Source organism: Carya illinoinensis, chromosome 16, assembly GCF_018687715.1.
Source record: "Carya illinoinensis cultivar Pawnee chromosome 16, C.illinoinensisPawnee_v1, whole genome shotgun sequence".
Classification (NCBI taxonomy): Eukaryota; Viridiplantae; Streptophyta; class Magnoliopsida; order Fagales; family Juglandaceae; genus Carya; species Carya illinoinensis.
The window spans coordinates 14,845,700-14,869,868 of NC_056767.1; the positions used below are offsets into that span (position 1 = coordinate 14,845,700).

General features: G+C 36.5%; 1 protein-coding gene across 2 annotated transcripts; it reads left to right on the forward strand.

Annotated features, from left to right (window-relative positions):
- The first annotated feature begins 1,630 nt into the window (after positions 1-1,630).
- LOC122299079 (polyadenylate-binding protein-interacting protein 7-like) lies at positions 1,631-8,106 on the forward strand. Of its 2 annotated transcripts, XM_043109000.1 has the most exons (7): positions 1,631-1,895; positions 2,812-3,704; positions 3,903-3,932; positions 4,291-4,738; positions 4,842-4,912; positions 6,783-6,907; positions 7,386-8,106. In XM_043109000.1, the coding sequence occupies exons 2-7, from the start codon at positions 2,910-2,912 to the stop codon at positions 7,687-7,689; spliced, it is 1,773 nt and encodes a 590-aa protein (XP_042964934.1). In that variant the 5' UTR covers positions 1,631-1,895; positions 2,812-2,909; the 3' UTR covers positions 7,690-8,106. The 2 variants fall into 2 exon arrangements, with proteins under 2 accessions (XP_042964934.1, XP_042964935.1); XM_043109001.1 differs by lacking the exon at positions 3,903-3,932 and having other exon boundaries at positions 1,635-1,895.
- The last annotated feature ends 16,063 nt before the right edge of the window (positions 8,107-24,169 follow it).

Sequence of the window (24,169 nt, forward strand, 5' to 3'; positions counted from 1 at the left end):
GAACTTTTGGTAGCTCCTCCACCCAGGTGAGCTTTGTTGCTCCTCATAGTTTTTGCCTTAATTGCGATTTTGGGATCGAGCACTTTTGGTCGCCCCCTCCATGATGCTCGCTCCAGGGAGAGCACTTTGTCATCCTATGCTCGCCTTGGTGGGGAGCACTTTTGCTTGCCCCTAAGCGAACCTTCATACTCATTCGCAATGCACAGCAATGCACATCCTTTACTCTTGCTCATCCTTTAGTTCGAGCGTTCTTTGCTTGACTAGGGTGCGAGTTCTCTTTGCTTATCTTGATATTTGATGCGGTGGGCATTTTACTCACCTGTCAGGATTTGTGCACTTTTTCTAGCCCCTCCAAAGGCAAGTGTTTTTGCTTGATCCTTGTTGAACCTTCATGTTCCTTGACCATACTCGCCCAAGGGGTGAACATGTTCCTTCATGTTCCTTAAACTCTTATTATTTGGAGCACTTGAATATTGTCTGACTTTATGGACTCAGATTCTCTTTAATATATTTGAATTAGAAGATTTAATCTAGAAAAAGAAATACATAACATTAAATATTAAATGCCAAATCCACAATGTCCAAACTCCAAACATCAAATATTATGTCCATTTCTCTTTAGATTAAGGTCATGTTTGGTTTTTTTCAAAAAATTTTAACATTTCTCATAATTTTATTTTTAAAAAAGAAATATAAAATAATCTAAAAATAACAAATTATAATTCAACCTTTTATCCAATCCTTCTCCGAATACAAAAATAATACACTTCTACAAACTTCAAACAACCTTTTAATTTCAACTATCCACTTTTACAAACTTAGATATAAAATATATTTTTTTAAACATTTATCTAAAACTTTTTTCTCGGATTTCCAAAATCAAATAAACAAAATATATCAAAACAATTCTCAAAAATTTTCAGAATATAATTATCTACAAATTAGAGTTGTCATTGAATGGGCAAAAGAAAATAAATCAGTTATGCTAAGGATAGATATTTAAAAATTGTTTTGAAAAAGAATAAAGTCTACTATTAAAAAATTAATTTTTTTCATGTATATCTCATATTTATTCATTTTTTAAATAATTATACGACACTTACTTGGAAAAATATAATTGTAAACACAATTATGCACTAATCTGCACACTAATTTGATGTGATTGGTTAAAAAGTAGATTTTATTAAAAATAGTGTTAATTTAAATTTTAAATATGAATGAATCAGTATTAGTACGCAGATTAGTACGCGACTTTGCTTATGCACTAATCTGCGTACTAATTTGATGTGATTGGTTAAAAAATAAATTTTATTAAAAACAATGTTAATTTAAATTTTAAGTATGAATGAATCAGTATTAGTATGCAGATTAGTACGCGACTTTGTTTGTATATAGTAAAACTCCACTTACATATTCACAATTATAATTATTATTTTTCTTAAAAAATTTTAATCTATTCAAACATATTGTACGTGGTATCATATAATATTTTTTTTTGTCTAAATAATTTTACCAATTATTGGATTGATTAATGAACGATTGGGCAATTAGGGGGTCAATTATCCAAATATATATATATATGAGAGAGAGAGAGAGAGAGAGAGAGAGAGAGAGGGGTCAAATCGAGGGGCGAGGGTTGGGTGCTTTTTTTAATATATTTTGTGGTGGTGGTCGTGGTTTTAGACAAGTTCCAGACCAAGATAGAGGAGGCCTCTGAAAGCCTGAGATAAACAGTGTAGGGGATTCCTGTAGCTCGATACCCGAGGAAAGAACCCTTCTTCTTCTTCTTCTTCTTCTTCTATCCTCTCACTCTATCTATCTTTCCTGCCCTCCTTTCAGCTCATCCTATCTCCTTCAATCTATGCCGATGGAACCTTTCGATTTGTTTCGCAAAGGTATATTTTGTATGTGTGTGTGTATATATCAGATCGTTCCACGACCTTTTTTCCCCCTCTTTAAATTTGCAAGCTGCTTATTGATTTTCTGGGATTTTTTTAAAGTTAATTTGCCCCCATTTTCTGGTCGTCGACTTGACTCAGATCTCTTATAATCGATTTGATTGAATACCGGAGGTCAATGGTTTGCTTTGCGGCTGTTTTTCTTGCTTTCGTCCTGTTTTTTTCCCCTAAAAATCGCTTTTCGTGATTTTATTTTTTAAACGCTAGAGGTTGATAATTTATGTGGTGTTCTAGGGTTTACTTCGATTACATCGTTTATAATATTAGACTGAGGATTTTGTGTTATTATGTCTGTTTGTTTTATGTAAGCATTATCCTGTCTCTGTTGTTTCTTCTGAAAATTGCTAAATCTTCCGAATTCAGGAATTATAGGGTTTTGAGAGTTATGTGCTATTTTGTCCCATTTATGAGATTTGGTTCAGTGCTCTTTCAAAGTACTCTAATTACTTAGAAGCTGTTCCATAAAAAAATGTTTAGCTTTAACTGAATACTTTTAGATCGTGTTATGCTTGTTTCACTTTTCCGTGACGGATTCACATTGTGTAGACTCCTATATCCATACGTTTTAGATGGGATTTCGGTTTACTTATCTATTTATTACCTATTCAATTTATCACAAATCAGGAAAGTTAATTTTCTGAAAATGCTCATAAAAAGAGCTTAATGACAATACCTATTGAGAGAGAGAGAGAGAGAGCTTAATGATCAGATTTAGCACTATGTGATATCTGGAATTGACATTCGAATTCACTTGTGGGAAGTACTGGAGTTTATTCTTGTGGCCGCGTGTTAAGTAGAAATTTCTTGTTCAATACGACTAAGTGGTGTACTTGAATGGAACTTCACTTTGCAGGCTTTGGGTGAAGCGTACTGAAGCTTGACTTAGCTCTCTCACTCAGAGATTTTCTATGCCTGTCTAGTTTGTGTGATTTGTTTCTATTTGACTAAATAATGAGCTTGTCCAAGAAAGGAACCCAAGCTAAGGATGCAAAGCTTAGCAACCCAATTAAGGTGGCAACTTTAAATCCAAATGCAGCAGAATTTATTCCGTTTGCCCTCAGATCTTCATCATTTGGAAGCACCAGTACAGCAGATGTGACACCAAGGCTTGCTTCTTCGGGGAGTCTGGGAAAAGCAGTGCTAGATAGATCAGAGTCATCTGTCTCAAATAATTCCGATGAAGAGGCCCACCAATACTGGTGCCAACATCTCCCTGATGATATTACCCCTGACTTTAAGGTCATGGGAGAAGATGAATCACAAGGCATTGGGAACCTCTCTCTGGCGGGTCTGTCTTTACATGACGAAGCATCAAGGTTACTTACTTCCAAGGGCAGTGGATACCTGTTGAATGAGCGGCAAGAATTATCTCCACACAACATTAGTGGTAATAGCTTTGCTGGTAGCTTTGCTGGAAAGTTGAGATTTTCTGATTCATCCCATGGGGAAGATGCATCTCCAGTTAGTTTTCTGCATATGTCAAATAAACCATGGGACAATCATATTGTGAACGGTAATAAACTTGTCAGCCATGATGGGGAGGGACCTCCTTATGATGGCAATTCCCAGCAGAGATATATGAACGATATGTTTGGTGAGCATGCAATTGTGGAGGATAATGATATGAACCCTGTTGAGTTCTTGGTATCTCAGTTCCCTGGTTTTGCTACTGAAAGCCTTACAGAAGTTTACTTTGCCAATGGATGTGACTTGAACCTGACTATAGAGATGCTCACTCAGTTAGAGGTAAGCCTAATATTAGTCAATTTTTTGGGCAATCTGCACATATGTGTAAGTCTCTTAGATACTATTTAATTGCCAAAAATGTATTTGAGATAAGGAATTATGCTTTATCTTATGGATTTTTTTGGTGATGCGTGCGTAATTCTAATGGGTAAGATGCTAACCATAGAGAGCAATACCTCTGGTGCCTTCTTTTGGCAGGGAAGAGCTGGCTCCCCATATAGTTTTGAGGTGACCCAATGCTCCAATACTCGTGTGTAGCCATCAGTTCCTTAGTCACTGGCCTGGTACAGGGGGAGTTAGTGATTCTCTTTGGGTCATCATCTTCTTACCCAGTAGCACTGTGCTTTATTATTATCTGTTGTTAGTTTGACTATTGCATAATATATACTATAGGCTTCTTGGTTTCAATGGGGGCAGTGGTTGTCAGTTTTAAAGAGTTAACTTGTTTTTCATGTATCCTGAAGCAGCATGAATACATGATTTATTTTGATTCTGTAGCATATATTGTTAGTTTATCCCTTTCAATATTCTCAGTGTGATCTTTGTAAGAAGGGCATTTGAATGTAGATTTTTGTTTTAATTGTAGCTTCAAGTTGAGGGTGGTTTCAGTCAGAATATGAACTCAAAGACCTTGTCAGCCCCCAATCTTGGTCCAATGGACTTCCCTGCACTTACCGTTGCGTGTAGTCAGAATGATCCTCCAAAATATGCTGGGGATGATCTCCCACAAAGTGGCAGTCTTTTCCGATCTGACAAGGACAACATGCTCTTGTTCAAATCCGGATCTTCTGTTCAATCTAGGGGTGCTATAGATTTTGCATCAGCTGTCCGGAAATTGGCATCTCAGGATTCTGGTATATGGAAGTACGAAAGAAATGGTTCCTCAGATGCCACCATTGGATCAAGTCGAAGTTCCCAAGTTTTGGCTAGTGCTTACAATAGTGGAGATGGGAGAGACATCTATGGTGACAGATTACAAAATCGTGGCTCTGCTCGGGCAGCTCCAATCTGGCTTGATACTGGAGATGCAGTTGGTAATATCCCCTGGTCAACAAAATTACTTGTCTTTATATGCCTTCAATTTGAGAATAAGGCCTTCTGCACTAATAATGGCTTTCACATTTGTTGAGATGACAGCGAATATGTATTCTGAGCTGCGAGGGGATGCTCGTGACCATGCACGCCTGCGTAATGCATACTTTGAGCAGGTATGTCTTGAATTTTGTCAAACTATTGTCAACGAAAAATGTAATTTATATTATTTTCCTAGTAGCAATTTTTTAACCCAAAAAAATCCTCTTTTTTTCATATTAGAGTAAATCTTGGCTTCCTATATGAGGTAAATATATAATTTTGTTTTGTTTGTGTAGAATCATAAAGAGAAACCCAACCTGCTTTCACCTCCATCTCTCGTCAATCACCCCTATTCTCATCCTCTCTCTCCCTCTTGATTGGACTCAAGTATAGTTTTTCTTCCACATCCATTATTGTTGTTGTCTTGATGAAAAAACAAAGCTTTAATGCAGCTTCCTAGGTGAAGTTATATAATATTAAATTAGGATAAACTCCTTATGGCTTAACTGTTGTATGAGGCCTTTTTTATTTGTCATCCTACAGTGTAGAAAGAAACACTTTGCCTGCTTGAGATCTAAGCATTACTATTAGCATCTGTATAATTCAACCGTCCATTATCATGGTGCAAATAACAAGTATGGACTTTACAAGTGGCTAAGGTGCTACTTAGACTACAAGAGGGTAAAATGTTGCTTCTATAAATTGCTGGCAGGTGAAATGCCACTTTTATAAATGTCAGGTGAGCATAATGCCACTTTTTTCATGAGGCATGTGATCTACATGTGCATAGTTCAATGGCATGAATTGACAAAACTAGTGAAGTTAAACTCAAAGTGGGTGAAGCATATTTTAAACCCACAGATTTGGCAAAGCCGAACTTGCTTTATAACACGGATGAGCCAAGTGCAATAACACTTAAAAAAAAAAAAAAAAAGTCAAGAAACAGATGGTACATTGTGGGCATGTTTCCTTCATGATTCTTTAATGAGAGACATGTGAACATGATAGGAATGTTTTTAATATGGTGGTAGTGGCCCCTGCAATGGTTATCAGCTATTAAAACCATCAAAATAGGAAAATTATCTTTGGCATGCAGGTTGAATTCTGGCCAAATTATGCTCATACAAGAATTTTAGCAATAATTGTGACATAAATTTAAGTTTCAACTTTTGCAACATTTGAATTTTGAGACTTCTATCTCATATTTTATTAATTTCTTGAAACCCCTAGGAGTTGGCTCAAGGTTTAAATCCTTTTGGGCGTAAACAATTTCTAGAGGCCATTAGACTGGGGGAACTTCCCCTTGAATTACCTGTGGTGTACTTGCTAGAAACTCTTTGCCAAGGGTCTGTGCACCCTCGGGATTAGTCGGGACTTTGTTCTCGGACACTCAATGCCAATAAAAATAAATAATATTTTGTTAATTTCTTGATGGAAAATGAGAAAATTCCATCATGGCCATCCAACACACCTCTTCTCATGTCGAAAAATAAAATGGAAGAAAAAACTGCAAAACAATTAACAAATCTAGAAAAGAAAAAGTGGACAAACCTTCCATCACTATAACTGCGCTTGCTTGTAGTCCTGGGGTGGTGGGGGCCATCTGATTATATAGGGCCTGCACTGCCGAGCAAGGAGGAAGATCACCCTTTGTTCCAGGTAGAGGGGCAAAATTAAAGCAAAAAAACAACTGGGACTGGCTGTGCCGGCCCTCCCCCTCCACATAGAGACAAGCCCGATGGCCCTTACCAGCCCTACCAGCCCCAGGGATTGGAACCAAGGGCAATGGTGGTGACTATGGAGGGGCTTTTCCTCTCTTTTTTTTTTTTTTTTTGAGGGCAGAGGGTTTAAGCAATTGACAGAAGTTGGGACGGAAGTCTTGAATTTCAAAATCTGTGAAACTTGGTTATTATAATATCCCTTATTGTCTGCACAGTATGCCATTGATATCTCATTACATGCTGCACCAATTACTTTAGTTGATAGTGTGAACTTTAAAAATAGGCACGACAAGCATACCTCATTGGCAATAAGGCTCTAGCAAAGGAATTGAGTGCTAAAGGGCAGCAGCACAACATGCATATGAAGGCAGCTCATGGAAAAGCTCAACAATCTATTTATCGCCAGAGGTTTGTAGTCCCCTGCTGGTCTCCCTTAGTCTAAGCAATGATCCGTGTAGATGAGTTGAATGGTTAATAATATTATGTTTACCGTTTTTACTTTCATACATTAATTAATTTTTGAAGAGGTTGATTCGATACTTTTGGCTGCAGGCTGATTGACATCTTCATATTCTCTCATGAATTATCTTGCAAATCCAATTGGAATTTCTATCTCTGTGTGTGTGTGTGTGTGTGTGTGTGTAACACTCATTCTTGCCCAGATTGCTTCTCTTTAAAGGTTGCAACTGCTGCCCATTGTCTGCCTATTTGAAGTTAGACAGGAGCATTGCTCCTGGATCCCAAAAAAAAAGTTGTTAGACAGCCTTACTTGATAACAGATGCCAATTGTGAGAAGTCTTCCACATTTCACTGCAAGAACCTTTAGAATCAGGGTTTATTATTTGTTTGTTTTAGCTATTTACTATGTTTGAACCATTGGTTTTAGGAACCCAGTTCCTCCAGAGATGCAGAGCAATGGTAGAGGACAGGAGCGAATGATAGACTTGCATGGGCTGCATGTTACTGAGGCAATTCATGTTTTGAAGCATGAGCTGGGCGTGCTGAGGAGCACCGCCAGGGCAGCACAGCAGCGCCTACAGGTTTATATATGTGTTGGAACAGGTCATCACACCAGGGGTTCTCGCACTCCGGCAAGGCTTCCAATTTCTGTACAGCGATATTTGCTTGAAGAAGAGGGCCTTGACTTCACCGAGCCACAGCCAGGGCTGCTTAGAGTTGTGATATATTGATCAGAGATGACAGTGAGGTATAGGACATTTTTGATGAAGCAAAACCCATCCAGTCTTAGTCGCCACTCTCATTGTTGTATCTGTATATGGGAGAAATGAAGAAAGAGTAGATCAAGTTCAAAAAGGAAAAAAAAAAAGGTTTAAAAAATGGAAAATGAAGTAAAGATATCGAGAAGTTGGAGGGAGAAAAGTTGAAAATGAAGCCAGTGCATGCTTTAGGTTTTTACCGGTTGTCAATGGAATCAGGTGTTGGCAAGCATCAGGATTTCACACCAGCGATCAGCCGATTTGTTGCAACAGTTTTTGTTTGTTGTACCTTAAATTGTATTTCTTTTATTACATTTTTTTTTTTCAACAATTCCCAGTTGTAACTGATAGAATTAAATTAAATCATAGAACAGATCACCTTGCCATTTATGTAAATGTGCAAATCAACAAGAAGGAAATGAACACCACCATTGGTGAGAAGAGCTACTTTTGGCCAACTGTAAAACAAATTGGTGGGGCGAGTAATTTTCTACTGCACCAAAGGCGAAGACGGATTGAAGAAGATGGCAAAGATTAATATACATAGGTTGGGATTCATCATTATTTATGGACTAATGTTAGATACAGTAAGTGTGTAAAATTTACTCTTTTTGAAAAATTTGAGGTTACTATTAAAAAATAATTATTTTAAGTGGGTTTTAAATTGACTCACTTTTTTTAAGAGTGTAAGACTTGCATATCTTAAAATTATAAATATTATTTCTTCTATATTTTTTTATAGGTGTATTTCATCATCATTAATGGCGTTGTGTGGAACTCATTTGGAAACTTAAGATATCTTAATATATCTGTAAATAATAATGAAATTGTTTGAGTTAAAGATGTTTTATTAAATTTTAAAAAATGTGAGAAAAAATTGAATAAAAATATTATAGAGTTATAATATTATTTGAATATAATTTTAATTTTAAAATTTGAATGACTTGTATTGCTTTTGTGTTTTGTTTGAATGTTTAAAAAATTTGTAATGATTAAGTAATGATCAGATAAAAAAAGTTAAAGATTTAAAATTAAAAAAAATATATTTTATATATGAGTAATATTTAGAAAAGAAATATACGATAATATATAAAAATATTTGAAAATAATTATGTTCCTAAACTGATTTCTAAGCCATCCCAAGAACAACGAACCTTTGCATTTGCATTTTGGTAAAACATTTTCATTATGCCAGCTAGAATTGGCAAGACTCCTATTGTAAACGCAAGAGAAGACTTGAATTGCTATCGTTAGCAGTTTAATAAATTTTTTTATATGTATATTTTTTAATACTTTTAAATATATTCTTTTAAAAAAATTTACAATATCATTAAAAAAAAATTTCTTAATTATGAAATAAAAAAATTAAAAATAAAAATAAAAATGATAGCTCCCGTGGGAGCGGTGGCCCAGTCATTATTCTTGGCAATATAATGTTAACCACCTCTTGAATGAATGAGACCTCAATGAGACCGTAATGACCAAACGGCCCGGCAAGTGAGAGCTTGGAGCGGTGGGTGTTGCAGGCTAGCGGCTTCGTATTGCCAATGTTTGTACTTCAAGTGCAATGACCGATCTCGTCACCTTTATTTATTTATTTTTCTTTTATGTACTGTAATTTGTAACTTTGTTATTATTAAGTTATTCAAACTAATAGTAATATTTTTAATTTAATTTGTAATAGTTTTAGACTATTTTATAATATATTATAATTATTAGTTAGTAATTTTATTAAGTTTATTTATATTTAGAGATAAGATTAGGTGAACTTTGGATAGTGAGTTGAGATAAAAGTTAAATAAAGTATAATGAGAATATTATTTTTTAATATTATTATTATTTTTGGATTTAGAAAAGCTAAATTATTTATCATATTTTATATAAAAATTTGATAAATATATAATGATTAGATGAGATGAGATGAGTTGAGATCAACTCTCAATCCAAACGGAGAATTTAATATATTTGATATTTTCAAATCTATGTTTATACATGAAATCGTGAATTGATAAATAGGTTTTAGGTTAAATTTAGCATAAAAATACTTTGAAATGTATTTTGGACCCAAAAAGGACCAAGAAATAAGATCTGGGCTCAATAGACCTATTGAAGTCAATGGGTGGGTGGATAGTTTGGAAGCCAATCTGCCCATTTGAATCCTACCCAAGCAGGACGAGGCTATGGCCCGGGGGCCAATCTCATCCCAGCCCATATAGGTGGGGGGGGGCAGGTGGCCTGGCTACTCGCCGTCTAGGTGGGTTGTAGGCCTAGGCCTTGGACTGGGAAAGTGAATGTCAATTTCTGAGGATGAATCAGGTGCATGACTTTCTTTATTTGTAGCACAATAATTTGGATATATACTCCTTTTATGCAAAATCTTAGAAAGATGTCTCATCCAATATTTAAGAAAACATTACAAGTTGAAAAATTCTACTCTTCATTTTTACACCACAAACAACACATAATTTTTTAATTTTTTTCTCTTACCAAATGTGTAGTGTATGGATAATGAATTGAAAAACTCAATTAGTTTAGAAAGAATAAATCGAAAAACAATTAAAAAGATTTTTAAAAAATAAAAATAAATCTGGTATGTGGTATGTGGGGATAATGAGTAACAAAACTCGCTCTTTGATAATTATACTAGGTTAAATCATTAGTTGTTTCAAAACTTGAAATGGATGAACGTAGAGTAAGTGTTCGAAAGGACCTCTAGTCTAATACTCTTCTTCATATGTGGGCTAGACTCTCAATAAGTGAGCACAACACGTAAAATATTTAATTAAATTGGAAGAAATGTAGAGTAAGGGTTCGAAAGGACCTCTAGTCTAATAACATGAAAAATAAATTTATTTGCAAGACTCTTTCTTTATTGACACACCAAATATGTTGATAATGTGACAAACTTTTAGACTAGTTTACATAAAAAGGTATTGGCATTTTGACTCTATTTATTGCTATAATAGGCCTCACGGTAAATATGCTACAACAGATTTGGGTTTTTATGTCAATTTAGCCTTTGTGAGGGTCTAGAAATTGTCACGGAAGTTGGAAGATAAATAAACTAATTGTTTAGGGTGTTAACGTCGCATTTCGTATGCCTTTGGGCCGGGCTGCTCGGCGATTCAGGTTTTCGCTCAATCGATGTCCTGCAACAGGGAAAGGAGTGGCTCTTAGTTACTTGAGAAGCCTCCGATGCCTAAGTCAATCTTCTTCTTCGAAAAATGCTTCAAAGAAAATACAGAAGTATAATAACAGTTTTTTTTGTCATGACTCGATCCCCCTACCTCATAATTCTGGGTGTCCCTTTATACTCGACTCCTCAAGTCAGGAGGCCATACCCTGCATTCTAGGAAAGAGGGAGACCTCTCTTGGAGCCTCCACCGCCATGCTGTCTTTAATGCGGTGTGGTTGTCTGGTATCTTCATTTAATGCGGCGTGATCCTCTGGAGTTACTGCTCAGTTCCGTCTCTTCTTCTTTGCGTGTTTCTCTCCCTTTCCTCCAATAGAGGTTTCCCACGCTGTTCCAACAACATCTTACTAGTTAGGGGCTCACTCCGAGCTGCTGGGGGGGCCCTCGTGGGCTTGGACTAGTGACATCTTGATTCATGGGGCTAGGGGAAGCTGATGGACTTAGTTAGGGCTGTCAGCATAGACTTTAGGCCCATAACGAAAATTCTCCCTAACAGTTACCTCATCAATTCTCATCGGGCTCACTCGATGGGAATTTCTATAATCTTTTGTTCACTACTGTCGGTCACCTTCCTCGCTACTGAGTGGTGGCATTGGCAAATTGGTCATTCCACGTGTTTGATGCCGATTCTGCCATTACTGTTCCCGAGGTGGTAATATGGTGCTCATTGCTTCACATACCTTGCAACGCAGGCTGTCAGACGCTACCTCCCTTTTGTGATTGTGCGACCATACCGTGCCTTTAAATTTGATCCACTTTCCCATCTGTGGCATGTGAGTACCCCCTATTGCATTCGTATCTTCACTATTCCCATCATCTCCTTTCCCCCTAACTTTAGGCATTCCCAAAAATCCACCAACCTGGCTAACTCCGAGCGCCGCCTTGAGGCTGGCTTCTAGCATTCTGAGGCCAGCTCAGCCTTCCTTCAGTTGCTAGCCTTAACTTACCATATTTTAGACTAAATGATCTTGGAGGTTCCCGGACCGTTTGAAGGGGCCATGAATGCTGATGGCTTGGTGGTGCAGGTCGCTATTTTTCCTAGCATGTTTTCCTGCGAGTTGAGATTACCCTTTCCTCACCTTGTCTGTGAAATTCTATACCGCTTGGGATTGGCACCCGCCTAGTTTCATCCAAACACTTGGCGGATTTTGATATGTTGCTGTGTACTACGACGGCGGGCTTGTCAAAGTTCGACCCAAAGGGTGCCAACCTCACTTAGCGTGAGTTCCTCCTAACTCACCACGTGAAAAGTGGTACGGGGGAAATCTGCAGTTTTAGGGGCATGGCACCTACGCTGGTTGTGTTGGAGTCAAGATATCGCAAGGTCTTAGACTAGACCGGCAAATTCTTTTTCTTGGTCGGTCGAGGGTAGGAATTCTCGATGGGATGGATTTCATGAGCTAAATTCTCAATAAAAGAGTCCTGGGGAGTAGTGCTAAGTGATAAGGCGGTGTGCCCCATTGCTACCTTGGCACCCATTCCTAGTCCATTCCGAGGTTCTCCTTGGGGAAGATAGTTTGGTCGCTTTCATTTTTCCACTGGGTCATGTCGCCCCCTCTGCCTGGGGTGTTGCCATCAACTTGTAGCCACATTCTTCGAGGAAGCAGGCTACGGATTCCTCTCCTGAAGATAAGGGGAAGAGGATCCACTTGGAGCCAGGGGGATTTCCTGACCTTTTCGTAGGCCTTGGCTCCTTGGACTATAAGTGTGGCTCATCCCTACCCCGTGGAAACGGTCGGCTTTCTTCTTCTTTAGCCATGCCAGTTTGGCATAGGGCGCACAACCTCTACGTCCCTTCCCCTTGCTGCCCCCATGAGGGATCCTAACCATAGGGGCCCCTGTACCTCGGCGGAGTCGATGGACATGTAACGCCCATCCTTGTGGTGGGTCCTATTCAAAACGATTTTAATAAAAATCGATGGGAATTATGGTTCCTTTTAAAATTTCTTTTTCTTTCATGCCAGGATACAAAAGACTCAATGTTAAAATAAAATTCATTTTCTTAATTAAAAGATTACAGCGGAAAACATTAAATTTTATAATTAAAGTTTCTCGTACAAAATATCTTGCTAAGGCCTTCGTGCTCTTCCCCTTGAGCTGTCCCTGTCCTAACCTGTCATGCTTATCTTATTCCTGGGAGGGCACACATGCAAGTTGACCATTGGCAATATGAAGCCTTTGAAGAGAGGTTTTTCCATGTTGATCTTGACTTTGATCCTGAGAAATTGTCTTGTGCACAAGTGAGGGAGATACAATGGATTGACGTCAACAAAACGTCCTAAGACTCTCCCTATCTTCTCTGCATTATTTTCAGTCATCATATCCAAAGCTAATCCATCAATTTGTATCCAAAAAGGAGAATGAGTACGGTCTATCTCTTGGAGGCTTAGGCCTGGAGGCCATTCCTTTAGCACCAAATGATACCCTTTGAAATTTCAGGATTTTTGATGAAAGGCTCTAAATTTTTCAAGAGGGGAAGAAAATGTAAAAAGGAAAGTGTTTATCCCAAGATCTTCTATAGTGAGCCCAGGAACAAAGCTCCAAACCGCACAGCTAAAGCATGATTGGATATCCTTATCGTAGGTTCAAATGTTGGGACCAAAGTGATATCATCTCACGTCAAGGCCTTCGGTTGATCAATGAGAAGATCAAGGTTTGACTTTTTTTTTTTTCCATATTTGGGAGGAGAGAAAAAGGTGAGGCTTAGAGAAAAGTGAGAGGAAAGTTGCAGGAAGATTAGGTAGGATCTTTAAGGCAGAACAACTACGAGGGAAAGCTGGCCAGGAGGAAGGAATGAGTAAGGGATGAGGCTTAAGGATGGGTAGGTAAGAGTCTTAAAGGAGAGTCTACTACCAGGAAGAAGGAACTCATCTTCATAGAACAGTTTTGGGGTGTCTAAAGAAAAGTTCTATCATATTTAGTTAAAATATGCAAAACATCATGTATTGTACAAGAAAGAAGGAAGTTCTTCTACAAAAACAAATCAAAAATCAAAAATTAAATTAAATTAAAATGATTGTGCATGTATACTATACATGCAATGCAGAAGAAAAATTAACCAGCCAAATCGAGCTGCTATTAAAAAAAAAGAGTAATATCATACATTATATTTTCATCTCACTTTTATTTTATTATATAAGATGTGACACAATTATATCACTTTTAAATTATCTAACAAATGATGATAAATATATCACATCTTATATAATAGGATAAAAATAAGATACCAGTGTAGTGTATAGATTTTTTTTTTTTTTTTAAAATGATTATACCATGTATGTGGTTTGCAGTCAAAGCAGGCCGCTAGAGTGTTACAGCTTGGCATGTCAGACCTGCCACGTGGCTGATATTGGGGTCACTGACCCATTTGCAATGAAAATCTTGTTCCCTCTTAGAGCATTGGCAATGGGCTAGCCATTTGCCAATGCAAGTCTAAGATAAAACTAAAAATGAGAAAAACCGTTCACATTGGCCTAGCTAAATTTGTGAAGTTTGAAATTTCTTCTACAGTAAATGTTAGCAACTCTCCATGTCTGGCGAGGTCCTGTTGAAAGACCAAATCTTATTTTATTCTTATCTTCCAACCGCTTCACACTCTTTCCCTCGTTTTTGCTTGTCTTCATCCCAAAACCTTCCATTTCATCTTCTTCTTCTTCTTCTTCTTCTTCTTCTTCTTCTTCTGTTATTTATTTATTTATTTTTTTCTTCTCCCGAAACTCCATTCTTTCATCCCCTTCTCTGTTACCATTTTCTTCTCCAGCAAGCCTTATTCTCCTTCAGCCCCATTCTTCCCCAGCTTGCAATCGGAATATTTCTCTCCAGTGGTGTGCCATCCAGAACGACCCCTCCCCCCTCCAGCTTTAGGGCCTCTGAAGCCTCTCTCTTTATTTATATAAGAGCATTTCCACCTTCATCTTTCTCGTTAATCTAGTTTATTAAGCAATCTCCGATACTCTCTTTAGCATCTTTCTGTAGCTTCTCTTTGATTCCGTTTATTTCTTCCTCTCAAAACATTTGGTCTTTTGACCAACGAGCAAAGGGTGAGGTCATGGCTTAATCCCCTGTTGAGAAAAAATATTACAAAAAGGTCACAGTATATTTCTATGATTAGGAATAAACTTGCCCAGAAAAACTATGAGGAATAAACATATATCTATTGTAGGTTTTATTTGTTCTAAAACTTGTGTGACTACGAGGATGAGTTTTTATATAAAACCTGACTATCTGTTGTATATTACCGTATAGAGATTTTATAAAATATAAAAAATATAAATTATTAAAATATATATTATTATATTATTATTTTGATTTTAATATAGCTAGCTCAATGTGGATCACTCTCTTCAAAAGTTTTGATTATAGCTAAAATCTTAAATTCTAGTCATAATTTAAACTTGATAATGGCTAGTCTATTGCCAATGCTCTTAGCTCCTCCAATAGCCTCCATCCCTCCGTCTTGTCGCCGAGCATTTCGTACATTCGGGTTGTTCTTTTCGTAACAAAGCACTCATGTCAGTCATTGAAGGACCTCTTTTCCTTTCTACCAAAAAAAAAAAAAAAACAGAGAGAGAGAGAGTGCTGGGTTTTGGGAAGAAATCTCTTTACCGCTGGATTTGGCTTGTAGATGAATAAGTTTGGGTTTTTCTTTCTTTTTTAAAAACTTGATTACGTGGTATGCTACATCTTGTCACATCCATAAGGCAACCAAAACAATAATAGTGTGGGCGGCATAATAGCATTTTCTTTATTTCTTTATTTCTTTTTACACATGTAATTTTTTCGATATGTGAAGTATTAATCAAACTTGCTCAGCATTTGTCTACTTTCAACTTCGAAGCTTAAATAAATCAAGGTTAGTCATATTTAAATATTTAAATAATCTTTTTTATATTAACTGTGTATATAAATGATAAAAATGTATTTAATTTAACTAGATGTTAAGTTTTGAAGTCATAGTTTTATAAAATAAATAATTGGAGTACCTCATAGTTAGTAAAGATATATATATAAAAATTATGATTATTATGATTATTATTATCATTATTATTATTCAATTAGAGTAAGAAGATTTAGGACTATATGTCCGTGAGCTTAGAATTGTTTGTTATATGTCGATTCACTCTATTTTACGTGCACCAAACGGATCACGATATGAATTTACTTTAAGAGTAAGCCTCTATTTCTCTTTTGTTTGGGTGTTTGCCTATATTTAATCTCTTTAAAAGTGATTATATCACATAGATGTCTCTGTAAAAAAAAGTTGTAATGAATAAAAAAAGATCTATAGGATCTTTTACCTCCGGCCATTTGTGCTTGATAACTGGAAAGTTTCAAATCTACAAAAGAGACTAGAGATTTTGTAGGGAAGGGACTTCTAGTCTTTTGCCTTAGAACTTTTTTGAGTGAGTCTAATAGAAAACACAAGCCCCTTTATATAGGCAAGACCAGGGACCCTCATTTATTACTCCTACAACATTTAGGCTACCCTCATTATTCCATCCATCACAAAATAGCAAGAGTCACCACTTTATTTATGAAAGGCAATTACCTATGCTTGATAGATGAAGTGTATCATCTTAGATGAAATGAACCACTTTAGGGAAGACAAAGGTTTTCTAGGAAAACCAAAAGTCTAACAGTCTCAACCCATCCTATCTTATCTCATCTCAATATCTAAATATCATTCAAATACAAATACTTTTCAATTTCAAATTTTCAATTTAATAATATTAAAAAATTTTATTATAACAATATCTTAACTTTATAATATTTAATTCAAATTTTTTTCTCTCATTTCCCTGAATTCCATAAAACAACTTAACTCAAAGTATTCATTATTATTAACAAATTATCTCACATTATTTATAGATTTCTCATATCATCTAGTTTTGTCTGTGTAACTAAATGAAACCTAATATAATATAAAATGAGGGATATAGGTCAATCACTTGATTTTAAAAAATATCTAAAATCAAATCAAACTGGACTAATTACACTGTAATTAAAAGCAAAATAGTCCCAAAGATTTTATGGATTTAAAAAAGCTCCCTTAGGATTTGAAGTTTTTTGTAATTAAGTACCTCTATCCAACTCTAGCTATATCCACTAATAAAATTTTATATGCAATCATTTTTACGTATTCTTTTATGCACTTTAATAATATGATTAGTTATATATTAAACAAAAATTGCCAGCCAATATGTTAGTGAAATGCATAGAAAATACTCAAAAGTGAATATATGTAGTATTACTCTATCCACTAACGGCACGACTATGATTAAATTCGATGTGCAGCACAAAGCTCATTAAGCTTTTTATTTAACATTTTAATTCTTGGGTTTTAGACTTACGGTAAGTAACTCCATCCATCCAACTCTCATTACATCCATTATTAACAATGCAATTTCAACGGGACGTTAATCACAATTCAACCAATTAAATAGAATTCGACGCATCCGACACATTGCAAGAGAAAATCTCACATAGGCCACCTTATTGAAAAAAAAAAAAAAAATCTAAACATATATATTAAGAAAAAAAAAAAAGTAAAAACTTATTAACTAACTTAGCGTGTCCCGAGCCACCGCATATGTTTTTCTGAATAATTCTATTTAAAGTTTTTTACATTACACACTATTAACATGGCATAATTTAATTTAAAAAATAAATTTTAAAATTTCTTATAAGTCAAATTATGGCATATGGATAGTGTGTAGTGTAAATGCTTTCAAATAGCACTTTTCTGTTTTTAATTTTTGTTTTATATTTTTTCCTAATTCTTTTAATTTTTTTATAATGTATTTAAATTGATTTTATGTTTTTTTATTATTTATTTAATAAGATGGTTGACAAGAAATTATTATGAGTATAACTGATTTGGTTCGATTCGATTTTAAATATATTTTTAAACTAATTTCAGTATATACCGATTTTGAAATTTAAATAACTAGAATTGATACGTACAAAATCATTGGCGGGAGTCTTCGTGCAATCAGCATTTAATGTGGCATGCATCAACCAGAAATAAGAAAAAAGGGCAGTGTTTCACTACTGTTTTGTTTAACTGTATAAGAGTTCCCTCAATTTGCAAACCAATCTACAATACCCGAGGATATCTCCTCTCTCCCTCCCTCAGTTTGCAAAGACACAAATCCATCTGCAGTTTATTTTCATTTCTACGGCTTCACAGCCAACCTTCTCCTTCTCTCTCTGAGCTTTAGCAAATGAATCAATACTAAGCAGTCCTGAATGCCGTACACCCATCAGATTTCGATCTCCTTTTAAAGTTTTCCTTTCTCCATCAAATTTCTTTCTTTTTTTAAGGTTTTCCTTTCATATGGCTTTTTCATGTTATCTATGTCTCTTCATTCATGGATCTTTCATTTGAATATTCTAATGCGCTCCATTTTTTTCCCTTTTTGTCAAAAAGCTTCCTATTTTTGCAAGTACGGTGATTTGTTCCTATTGAATATTTTTTTTTAAATTTATTTTTCAATATTTTTTCTCCCCAAAACCATTTGATTCTCATAGATTTTTTTTTTTTTTTAATTCTTCATTTTTAGCAATTCTTTAGGAGGGTGTTTCTGATTCTCATCATTTTATAGCTATCTGGAGGTTAGAATATTTTATTTGGTTTTGAACTCCGAATCACCATGGATCCTGAGAGGAAAAAGGTTCCGAAACAAGCGGTAGTCCCCTTTATAGCTTGGGATCTTGTAAAATTTGTTACATCAATTGATATTACTGCCAGCACTTGTATCTCCCTCTCGTCAAACACACATCTACAGTGAAACAAACAACAATGAAACACAGCCATTTCATTAAAACACGTGGACAGTTTACATCAGGACTCTGCATCAGTTGCACAATGCTGATTGCAAGTAGAGTTTTTCTTACAGAACCGATACCACACCGGTTACATTTTTAAACTAGTTTTACCGATTCGGATCCGGTTGTTTTAATATAATGATAATATATTGTAGTATATTATAATATATATTATAATTATATTATAAACTATAGTGATATACTAAATATATAATATAGTGATATATAATAGTATATCTTTATATATAAAAGTGGCTATCTAACGGAAATTATTTTTTTAACAGTTTTTATTATTTTTTGTTAACTTTATCAATTTTTCATTAACTCTGTTTGTCATGGAGTTAAGTGAGTGCTAGGTAGTCATGTAGGTTTTATTTATCTTTTCTGTGTCAGTGTTGGAATATCAAAAGTCTCTATACTCTCTCTCTCTTTCTTTTTTTCTTCTCATTAAATACGTTGCGTAAAAGTATCCATTCTCTCATCTCTCTCTTTCTTTCTCCATTAGCATGTTCTTTGCTTCATATCTGTATGGAAGAATGCCAGACAACAATTCTTCAAGGAGCAAGAACTGGTCTTCTCCGGTGTGGTCTAGGTATAAATTTTAGATTTTTTGTTTTTTATTTACATGTTATGATAGATCACAAATCTCCTCTCTCTATCTGGATTTTCTTTTTATATTTCAAGAACAACTACAAATCTTCCAAAGTGAGATTTTTGTTCAATTTTTTCCATATATTTTGAGGTTTTAAAGAATGTTTAGATCTATTAATGTAGATGTAACTCCAGAAAGTTCTAATGATCCCTAAGGTGGTTTATTCGATGACAAACAGACAAAAATTCTGGAAATTAAAGAGCACCTCGAAGATCCTTTGCTTTGGTTGCTAAAAACGGGGGCTATTGGGTTGTGTGAGTGGAGGCGTTGGTCTTGCGGTTTATGGGGGAGAGTCAAGGCCATTGGATGAAGTCAATGAAGCTTCTGAAGAAGAAAGAGATCATGTCTTTGAGGCTGCACTGGAGTTCCAAAGCAAGCTAGACTCTGGAAGTCCATCTTTCGTCAAATCAATGGTCTGGTCTCATGTTTATAGCTGTTTTTGGTTGGTATATGGTGATTGAGGCAGTTTATGGTCTTCTTATCTTAATTATGCTTTATCTAATATTTATATGCAACATATGCAAGGAAGGGTTCGATGTAGCTTCTGAAGCTAACTTCTTAATAGTTCAGTGGATAAGTAGTTGAATTGTATATTTTGCCTTTATTACTAGGGCCTTCCTTTAAAATTCTGTGAGGATCATCTTCCAAAAACATTGTTGGATATGGTATTAATAAATAAATAAATAAAAGGTGTGGAATTTGAGGCCACATACATTGGCAAAAGATCTAGGCTTAGTGGTGGTTGGAGAGAATTTGCACTAGATGATAAGCTGGATGATGGTGATGCACTAGTATTTGAATTGTTTGAGCCAACGAGATTTAAGGTAGGCCTAAAAATCAGTCAGGTTAATCTTGTAAGAGTAGTGTGCTTGTATTTTACAATCATTATCGGATTTGAATGTCTATGTAGCTGTACAAAGCATTAATCTGGTAGTAGCATGCCACTCAAATTGAGTCATAGCATATATGTTTTAAGCTTTTACCTGCCTGGACAAATTCTACCCATTACATAAATCTTCTATGTTGGCTTGCAATACGAATGTATGTAGTATGTACTCATGTATGGGCACATATATTATACAAAAATGTCGTTATCGATCGGTGTGCACCCCCATTTTATCATCTAGTTGTGATAGTCAAGAGAATGTTTGATGAAACCACCACACTTTGAAGTGGTGAGTAGTTTTCCATTTATAGCAATTTACATATCGTATGAATTAATTACATATCAAATACAATTAATATGAAATGTAAGTAAATGGAAAGTATATACAAAGTAAACTCCTAAAATCAAGGTCTGAATTAAGGTACATATATCAAGCCTTAGATGAAGGCAAAGTATCCTCAACACCCCCCCCCCTCCCCGCGCAAGCTGAGCGTCAGATTGGAATAAACGTGAAGTTTGGATCGGAAAAAGTCAAAAAGTGGCCGAGGAATACTTTTAGTGAAGATGTCGGCAACCTGTAAGTGAGAGGGAACATACTGAGTGCGAAGTTTGCCAGCAACAACAAGTTCCCGAAAGAAATGATAGTCTAACTCAACATGCTTGGCCCGTTTATGAGAAACGGGGTTGGAACTCAAAAAAATGGCACTTTTGTTGTTGCGTAAAAGAAGAGGCTGCTGTGGAATGGAGACCTGTAGATCCTGAAGAAGATGCATAAGCCAAAGGAGTTCAGCGGCAGTGTGTGCAAGAGCACGATACTCAGATTCACAGCTGGAGAGGGATACAGTAGGTTGCTTCTTAACACTCCAAGAAACCAAGTTGTCACCAAAATAAATGGAGTAACCAGAGGTAGAACGACGAGTGTCAGGGCAGCTTGCCCAATTTGCATCGAAGTAAGCAACTAAAGCACCAAGAGTGGCAGAGGGGCGAAAATGAAGACCAAAATGAAGGGTGCCCTTAACATAGTGAAGAATACGCTTAACAACAAGAAAATGATCCTCAGTTGGAGAATGTAAAAATTGGCTAACAGAATTGACAGCATAAGCAATGTTGGGTCGAGTAATGGTCAAATATTGAAGGGCACCAACGAGAGACCGATAGAGAGTTGGATCCAAAAAAGGTGTACCATCAGCAGACAGGTGTTGTGCAACAACCATGGGAGTGGGAACTAGTTTGTTGTCAAGTAACTAAGCTCGAGTAAGAATATCCCGTGCATACTTGAGCTTACTGAGGAAAAGACCATCTGCAGTTGTGGAAACTTCAAGACCAAGAAAGTAACTGAGAGGACTCAGAATTGAGCTTGCAAGTGAAGCTGTTCAGAAGAGAGAGGTTGTTGCCAATAATAATAATATCATCAACATAAGGAAGCAAATAGATGATATCAGACTGCTTATGGAAAATAAAGAGAGAAGTATCAGCACGACTGTAGGAAAAACCAAGTTGAACAAGAAATGAGCTAAAACGCTAAAACCAGGCACTAGGTGCTTGCTTGAGACCATAGAGGGCTTTTTTTAACTGACAAACATGATTTGGAAAGCGAGGATCAATGTACCCAAGAGGTTACTCCATATAAACATTTTCAGTGAGAGTACCATTAAGAAATGCATTCTTGACATCAAGTTGGCGAAGAGGCCATTTATTGGTGACAGCAAGAGAAAGCACAACACGAACAGTGATAGCCTTAATAACAGGGCTAAAAGTGTCAGTATAGTCAAGACCAGGTACCTGTGTATAGCCTTTGGCAACAATGTGAGCTTTGAGACGCTCAATGGATCCATCAGATAGATATTTGGTCCATAACACCCATTTGGAACCCATAATGTTGGTGTTAACAGGTTGCGAGACCAAAATCCAAGTGTGGTTATTCTGTAGGGCACGAACTTCGTCATCCATAGCCACAAGCCAAGCAGGATTAAAAGAGGCATATTTGAATCCTTTAGGTTCAATAGATAAAAGTAGAGCAGAAAGAAGACCAGAGGATCCCAAAATACCAATATTAGCTGGATGACGAGTTTTAAAAATACCAGTTTTAGCTCGTGTGAGCATAGGATGAGACCCCAACGAGAAAGCTAGAGCGGGAGTGAGATCCATAATGTGAGGTTCGGCGGCAGGCTCAACAGGAGGTGGACTCGGTGTCGAGTGTAGCAAAGAAGGACCTGCAAGAGAGTCAGTAGCCTGCAAAGACTCATCCACTAGGTAAGTATAGATAGCACATAGGCTAGATCCGAATGGAGTAATGAATGAGGAATGATGCTCAGAAGAAGAGGGAGGGGTTTCAGCATGAAGCATATTGGGTTCCAAAAAATTGGAAAAAGTGAGAGAGAATATGGCCTAAGCTTGAGATTTGTCAAGAAAGGGAAAATGATTTTCATCAAATTGTGCATGGCGGGTGATATATAGCCTAGAGGTGGTGGGATTGAGACAACAAAAACCTTTATATGAGGGACTATAACCCAAAAAAATGCATGGAATGCTACGCCGAGAAAATTTGTTAGGCATATAATCATGCAAGCATGGATAAACACGACAACCAAAGAGATGAAAATTTTCATAGTTAGGAGACGAACCATAGAGAAGCTCAAAAGGTGACTTACCTCCAAGAAGCGGTTTGGGCAACTGGTTGATAATGTAAGTTGCAGTGCTGAAGGCGTCAACCCAGAAGCAAGGAGAAATGTGAGAGTGGAAAAGAAGGGTGAGACCAATCTCGGTAACATGACGATGTTTCCTTTCAGCGCAACCATTTTGAGCAGGTGTGTATGGGCAAGAGAGTTGATGATGGATACCAGAAGTGTGAAGATGAGCTTTGAAATGATGACTAGTGAATTCAGCGCCACCATCGCTTTGAGAAATTTTTATACAAGCAGAATGTTGATTTTTCACAAATGTTTGAAATTGGTGGAAAACATCATAAAAGTCAGATTTTAATTTTAAGGGATATAACCAAGTGAAGCGAAAAAAATCATCAATAAAGATAACATAATAGGTAAAACCTAAGGTGGATTTGACGGGAGAATGGCCTCATATGTCACAATGAATTAAATCCAACACATTAGATGATCAATGTTCATTACATGAATAAGGCAATCGATGATTTTTTGCAAGTTGGCATGTACCACACAATGTTGGAGAAGGCAGCAAAGAAGTAAGAAAAAGATGACCATTTTTATTCAAAAAAGAAATAATAGAATGATTCATATGACCAAGACGAGCATGCCATAAATCATATGAAGCATGAAGAGATTTATTTTTAAGAACAGAAATAAAAGCGGAATGACCGCACTCTAGCACATATAAGCTGCCATCTCTTTTACCAGTTGCCACTATCCTTCCCGTTTGGTGATTCTGGATGGTGAAAAAATTATTAGTATAGGTAACAAATAATGGAAAATATGATGTTAATTTACTATTTGACAAGAGATTTTTAGTAAGACGAGGAACTACTAAAACATCAAGTAAATGAAGATTCGGATTTAGAGAAAGGGTACCCGTATGAGTTATGGGTAGGGAAGCACAATTCCCTACAATTACACAATCCTTACCCGTGTAAGTATTTGAGTGAGCCAAAATGGATGGGCCGGTGCTCATGTGGGCCAAAGCTCCAGTATCCAAGTATCAATCGGGGGTTTCAGGTTCAGAAATAGAGCAAGCATTGTTAAAGGCCTCAGCAAGGTGAGCAAAAGGCTCTTGGCGTGCGTACCGCTTGTTTCAGCGATCGGCGTAGTGTCCTTAAGTGCAGCGGAGGGGGGGGGGGGGGGGGGGGGGGCGACGCCCATGACCAGAGGAGGTGCGTCCAGGGCCACAATTTGAAGAAGAATAACCATGGCCATTGCTGCGTCCT

Bases quoted from the DNA above. Each gene is read 5' to 3' on its own strand.
- LOC122299079 (XM_043109000.1), top strand. From the start codon at position 2,910: ATGAGCTTGTCCAAGAAAGGAACCCAAGCTAAGGATGCAAAGCTTAGC. The intron at 4,913-6,782 runs GTATGTCTTGAA...CTTTAAAAATAG, and splicing joins GTAATGCATACTTTGAGCAG to GCACGACAAGCATACCTCAT. The intron at 6,908-7,385 runs GTTTGTAGTCCC...CATTGGTTTTAG, and splicing joins CAATCTATTTATCGCCAGAG to GAACCCAGTTCCTCCAGAGA.